At 60.5% G+C, this 6,070-nt stretch overlaps 1 protein-coding gene across 1 annotated transcript in view; it reads right to left on the reverse strand.

The window, feature by feature from the left end:
* GCNA (germ cell nuclear acidic peptidase) overlaps positions 1–5,810 on the reverse strand; it is a 530,843-nt gene extending 525,033 nt beyond the window's left edge. The window contains exon 1 of the mRNA XM_069612346.1: positions 5,318–5,810. Within this exon, the coding sequence (XP_069468447.1) occupies positions 5,318–5,407 (90 nt within the window). The 5' untranslated portion in view covers positions 5,408–5,810. The remainder of the gene's footprint in view (positions 1–5,317) is intronic.
* Between the last annotated feature and the right edge of the window lie 260 nt (positions 5,811–6,070).

Genomic DNA, 6,070 nt, shown 5'->3' on the forward strand with positions numbered 1-6,070 from the left:
CACCTGTCATTTCCTCACCCACCCTCCTTCAACCAGTTCCTCGACCACCTGTCATTTCCTCACCCACCCTCCTTTAGCCAGTTCCTCTCCCACTTGTCATTTCCTCACCCACCCTCCTTCAGCCAGTTCCTCACCCACCTGTCATTTCCTCACCCACCCGCCTTCAGCCAGTTCCTCACCCACCCTCCTTCAGCCAGTTCCTCGCCCACCTGTCATTTCCTCACCCACCCTCCTTCAGCCAGTTCCTCACCCACCTGTCATTTCCTCACCCACCCGCCTTCAGCCAGTTCCTCACCCACCCTCCTTCAGCCAGTTCCTCGGCCACCTGTCATTTCCTCACCCACCCTCCTTCAGCCAGTTCCTCGGCCACCTGTCATTTCCTCACCCACCCTCCTTCAGCCAGTTCCTCGCCCACCTGTCATTTCCTCACCCACCCTCCTTCAGCCAGTTCCTCGGCCACCTGTCATTTCCTCACCCACCCTCCTTCAGCCAGTTCCTCGGCCACCTGTCATTTCCTCACCCACCCTCCTTCAGCCAGTTCCTCGCCCGCCTGTCATTTCCTCACCCACCCTCCTTCAGCCAGTTCCTCGGCCACCTGTCATTTCCTCACCCACCCTCCTTCAGCCAGTTCCTCGACCACCTGTCATTTCCTCACCCACCCTCCTTCAGCCAGTTCCTCGGCCACCTGTCATTTCCTCACCCACCCTCCTTCAGCCAGTTCCTCACCCACCTGTCATTTCCTCACCCACCCGCCTTCAGCCAGTTCCTCACCCACCCGCCTTCAGCCAGTTCCTTGGCCACCTGTCATTTCCTCACCCACCCTCCTTCAGCCAGTTCCTCGCTCACCCTCCTTCAGCCAGCTCCTCGCCCACCTGTCATTTCCTTACCCACCCTCCTTCAGCCAGTTCCTCGCCCACCTGTCATTTCCTCACCCACCTTCAGCCAGTTCCTCGCCCACCTGTCATTTCCTCACCCACCCTCCTTCAGCCAGTTCCTCACCCACCTGTCATTTCCTCACCCACCCCCCTTCAGCCAGTTCCTCGCCCACCTGTCATTTCCTCACCCACCCTCCTTCAGCCAGTTCCTCGGCCACCTGTCATTTCCTCACCCACCCTCCTTCAGCCAGTTCCTCGGCCACCTGTCATTTTCTCACCCACCCTCCTTCAGCCAGTTCCTCGGCCACCTGTCATTTCCTCACCCACCCTCCTTCAGCCAGTTCCTCGCCCACCTGTCATTTCCTCACCCACCCTCCTTCAGCCAGTTCCTCACCCACCCTCCTTCAGCCAGTTCCTCACCCACCTGTCATTTCCTCACCCACCCTCCTTCAGCCAGTTCCTCGCCCACCTGTCATTTCCTCACCCACCCTCCTTCAGCCAGTTCCTCGCCCACCTGTCATTTCCTCACCCACCCCCCTTCAGCCAGTTCCTCGCCCACCTGTCATTTCCTCACCCACCCTCCTTCAGCCAGTTCCTCGCCCACCTGTCATTTCCTCACCCACCCCCCTTCAGCCAGTTCCTCGCCCGCCTGTCATTTCCTCACCCACCCTCCTTCAGCCAGTTCCTCCCCTACCTGTCATTTCCTCACCCACCCTCCTTCAGCCAGTTCCTCGCCCGCCTGTCATTTCTTCACCCACCCTCCTTCAGCCAGTTCCTCACCCACCCTCCTTCAGCCAGTTCCTCGCCCGCCCTCCTTCAGCCAGTTCCTCGCCCGCCTGTCATTTCCTCACCCACCCTCCTTCAGCCAGTTCCTCCCCTACCTGTCATTTCCTCACCCACCCTCCTTCAGCCAGTTCCTCGCCCGCCTGTCATTTCTTCACCCACCCTCCTTCAGCCAGTTCCTCACCCACCCTCCTTCAGCCAGTTCCTCGGCCACCTGTCATTTCCTCACCCACCCTCCTTCAGCCAGTTCCTCTGCCACCTGTCATTTCCTCACCCACCCTCCTTCAGCCAGTTCCTCGGCCACCTGTCATTTCCTTACCCACCCTCCTTCAGCCAGTTCCTCGGCCACCTGTCATTTCCTCACCCACCCCCCTTCAGCCAGTTCCTCGGCCACCTGTCATTTCCTCACCCACCCTCCTTCAGCCAGTTCCTCGGCCACCCTCCTTCAGCCAGTTCCTCGCCCGCCTGTCATTTCCTCACCCACCCGCCTTCAGCCAGTTCCTCGCCCACCTGTCATTTCCTCACCCACCCTCCTTCAGCCAGTTCCTCGCCCACCTGTCATTTCCTCACCCACCCTCCTTCAGCCAGTTCCTCGCCCACCTGTCATTTCCTCACCCACCCCCCTTCAGCCAGTTCCTCCCCTACCTGTCATTTCCTCACCCACCCTCCTTCAGCCAGTTCCTCGCCCGCCTGTCATTTCTTCACCCACCCTCCTTCAGCCAGTTCCTCACCCACCCTCCTTCAGCCAGTTCCTCACCCACCTGTCATTTCCTCACCCACCCTCCTTCAGCCAGTTCCTCGGCCACCTGTCATTTCCTTACCCACCCTCCTTCAGCCAGTTCCTCGCCCACCTGTCATTTCCTCACCCACCCCCCTTCAGCCAGTTCCTCGCCCACCTGTCATTTCCTCACCCACCCTCCTTCAGCCAGTTCCTCGGCCACCTGTCATTTCCTTACCCACCCTCCTTCAGCCAGTTCCTCGGCCACCTGTCATTTCCTCACCCACCCCCCTTCAGCCAGTTACTCGGCCACCTGTCATTTCCTCACCCACCCTCCTTCAGCCAGTTCCTCGGCCACCCTCCTTCAGCCAGTTCCTCGCCCGCCTGTCATTTCCTCACCCACCCGCCTTCAGCCAGTTCCTCGCCCACCGGTCATTTCCTCACCCACCCTCCTTCAGCCAGTTCCTCGCCCACCTGTCATTTCCTCACCCACCCTCCTTCAGCCAGTTCCTCGCCCACCTGTCATTTCCTCACCCACCCGCCTTCAGCCAGTTCCTCGCCCACCTGTCATTTCCTCACCCACCCTCCTTCAGCCAGTTCCTCGGCCACCTGTCATTTCCTCACCCACCCTCCTTCAGCCAGTTCCTCGGCCACCTGTCATTTCCTCACCCACCCTCCTTCAGCCAGTTCCTCGGCCACCTGTCATTTCCTTACCCACCCTCCTTCAGCCAGTTCCTCGGCCACCTGTCATTTCCTCACCCACCCCCCTTCAGCCAGTTCCTCGGCCACCTGTCATTTCCTCACCCACCCTCCTTCAGCCAGTTCCTCGGCCACCCTCCTTCAGCCAGTTCCTCGCCCGCCTGTCATTTCCTCACCCACCCTCCTTCAGCCAGTTCCTCGCCCACCCTCCTTCAGCCAGTTCCTCGGCCACCTGTCATTTCCTTACCCACCTTCCTTCAGCCAGTTCCTCGGCCACCTGTCATTTCCTCACCCACCCCCCTTCAGCCAGTTCCTCGGCCACCTGTCATTTCCTCACCCACCCTCCTTCAGCCAGTTCCTCGGCCACCCTCCTTCAGCCAGTTCCTCGCCCGCCTGTCATTTCCTCACCCACCCTCCTTCAGCCAGTTCCTCACCGACCTGCCAGTTCCTCACCCACCCTCCTTCAGCCAGTTCCTCGGCCACCTGTCATTTCCTCACCCACCCTCCTTCAGCCAGTTCCTCACCCACCTGCCATTTCCTCACCCACCCTCCTTCAGCCAGTTCCTCGCCCACCTGTCATTTCCTCGCCCACCCTCCTTCAGCCAGTTCCTCGCCCACCTGTCATTTCCTCACCCACCCTCCTTCAGCCAGTTCCTCGCCCACCTGTCATTTCCTCACCCACCCTCCTTCAGCCAGTTCCTCACACACCTGTCATTTCCTCGCCCACCCTCCTTCAGCCAGTTCCTCGCCCACCTGTCATTTCCTCACCCACCCTCCTTCAGCCAGTTCCTCGCCCACCTGTCATTTCCTCACCCACCCTCCTTCAGCCAGTTCCTCGGCCACCTGTCATTTCCTTACCCACCCTCCTTCAGCCAGTTCCTCGCCCACCTGTCATTTCCTCACCCACCCCCCTTCAGCCAGTTCCTCGCCCACCTGTCATTTCCTCACCCACCCTCCTTCAGCCAGTTCCTCGGCCACCTGTCATTTCCTTACCCACCCTCCTTCAGCCAGTTCCTCGGCCACCTGTCATTTCCTCACCCACCCCCCTTCAGCCAGTTACTCGGCCACCTGTCATTTCCTCACCCACCCTCCTTCAGCCAGTTCCTCGGCCACCCTCCTTCAGCCAGTTCCTCGCCCGCCTGTCATTTCCTCACCCACCCGCCTTCAGCCAGTTCCTCGCCCACCGGTCATTTCCTCACCCACCCTCCTTCAGCCAGTTCCTCGCCCACCTGTCATTTCCTCACCCACCCTCCTTCAGCCAGTTCCTCGGCCACCTGTCATTTCCTCACCCACCCTCCTTCAGCCAGTTCCTCGGCCACCTGTCATTTCCTTACCCACCCTCCTTCAGCCAGTTCCTCGGCCACCTGTCATTTCCTCACCCACCCCCCTTCAGCCAGTTCCTCGGCCACCTGTCATTTCCTCACCCACCCTCCTTCAGCCAGTTCCTCGGCCACCCTCCTTCAGCCAGTTCCTCGCCCGCCTGTCATTTCCTCACCCACCCTCCTTCAGCCAGTTCCTCGCCCACCCTCCTTCAGCCAGTTCCTCGGCCACCTGTCATTTCCTTACCCACCTTCCTTCAGCCAGTTCCTCGGCCACCTGTCATTTCCTCACCCACCCCCCTTCAGCCAGTTCCTCGGCCACCTGTCATTTCCTCACCCACCCTCCTTCAGCCAGTTCCTCGGCCACCCTCCTTCAGCCAGTTCCTCGCCCGCCTGTCATTTCCTCACCCACCCTCCTTCAGCCAGTTCCTCACCGACCTGCCAGTTCCTCACCCACCCTCCTTCAGCCAGTTCCTCGGCCACCTGTCATTTCCTCACCCACCCTCCTTCAGCCAGTTCCTCACCCACCTGCCATTTCCTCACCCACCCTCCTTCAGCCAGTTCCTCGCCCACCTGTCATTTCCTCGCCCACCCTCCTTCAGCCAGTTCCTCGCCCACCTGTCATTTCCTCACCCACCCTCCTTCAGCCAGTTCCTCGCCCACCTGTCATTTCCTCACCCACCCTCCTTCAGCCAGTTCCTCACACACCTGTCATTTCCTCGCCCACCCTCCTTCAGCCAGTTCCTCGCCCACCTGTCATTTCCTCACCCACCCTCCTTCAGCCAGTTCCTCGCCCACCTGTCATTTCCTCACCCACCCTCCTTCAGCCAGTTCCTCGGCCACCTGTCATTGCCTCACCCACCGTCCCCCTGGCACTGTACCTACCCACACTGCGCCACCCATCGGTCACCCCTCAGTCTCACCCGCTCCTGCTCTTGGTCCAGGTCTGTGTTGGCATCCCAGCCCAGGCGATGCGAGATCCGGGAAAAGAGGCTCCGGGTCTCGGCGTCCATGGCAGTGCAGCGGGGAGGGAACACCTGGTGGAGATGGAGCGAGGAGGCCCTGGAGCAGCACCGGCGGCGGCGCAAGTGAACACCGACCCCCGAGGCTCTAAAAGCAACACTGCGGACTCCAGGGCTTTTCAAAGTTAGCGCCGGCAGGGGGCAGCTGCAGGAGGTGCACTTCCGGCAGGGAGACTAGTGCTTCCGGGGCACGATATACACACACACACACACACACACACAAGTAAATCACTGTAGCGCAAGCGGTCATACTGTGTATTCACTCTCTCATGCGGGTGACACGGGGGGCAGGGGCACACACACGAAGGGCGCCCCCCACCAGCAGCAGCCCAAAGCCGCTCGAGCTCCCGGGACCGAAGATCCTCCCCCCACCACCCAGGCTGCGGTCATAGACACAGAAGACGGACACGCGAGGCAGAGAGCGCAGGAGACAGAAAAGAAGGACTGCGGCGCGCGGATGACGCAAGAGGCTTCTTAGTGTTGCTCCTGTTAACGACGTTAATGGCGGCTCTGAAAAAAGAGGAGGGGGTGAGTGAGTGGGAATAACCTGGAAAAGTGCAAGAGAGCAGTGATGTGCTGTTGGCAGCCTCAACACCTCCGTTTGCTGCCCTTGGGGTGTTTGCTGGTTGGTAGCCGTTGTGTGCTGTTGTGCAA

The sequence above is a fragment of the Ambystoma mexicanum genome, chromosome 5p (genome assembly GCF_040938575.1).
Source record: "Ambystoma mexicanum isolate Mex_15411 chromosome 5p, UKY_AmexF1_1, whole genome shotgun sequence".
Lineage (NCBI taxonomy): Eukaryota > Metazoa > Chordata > Amphibia > Caudata > Ambystomatidae > Ambystoma > Ambystoma mexicanum.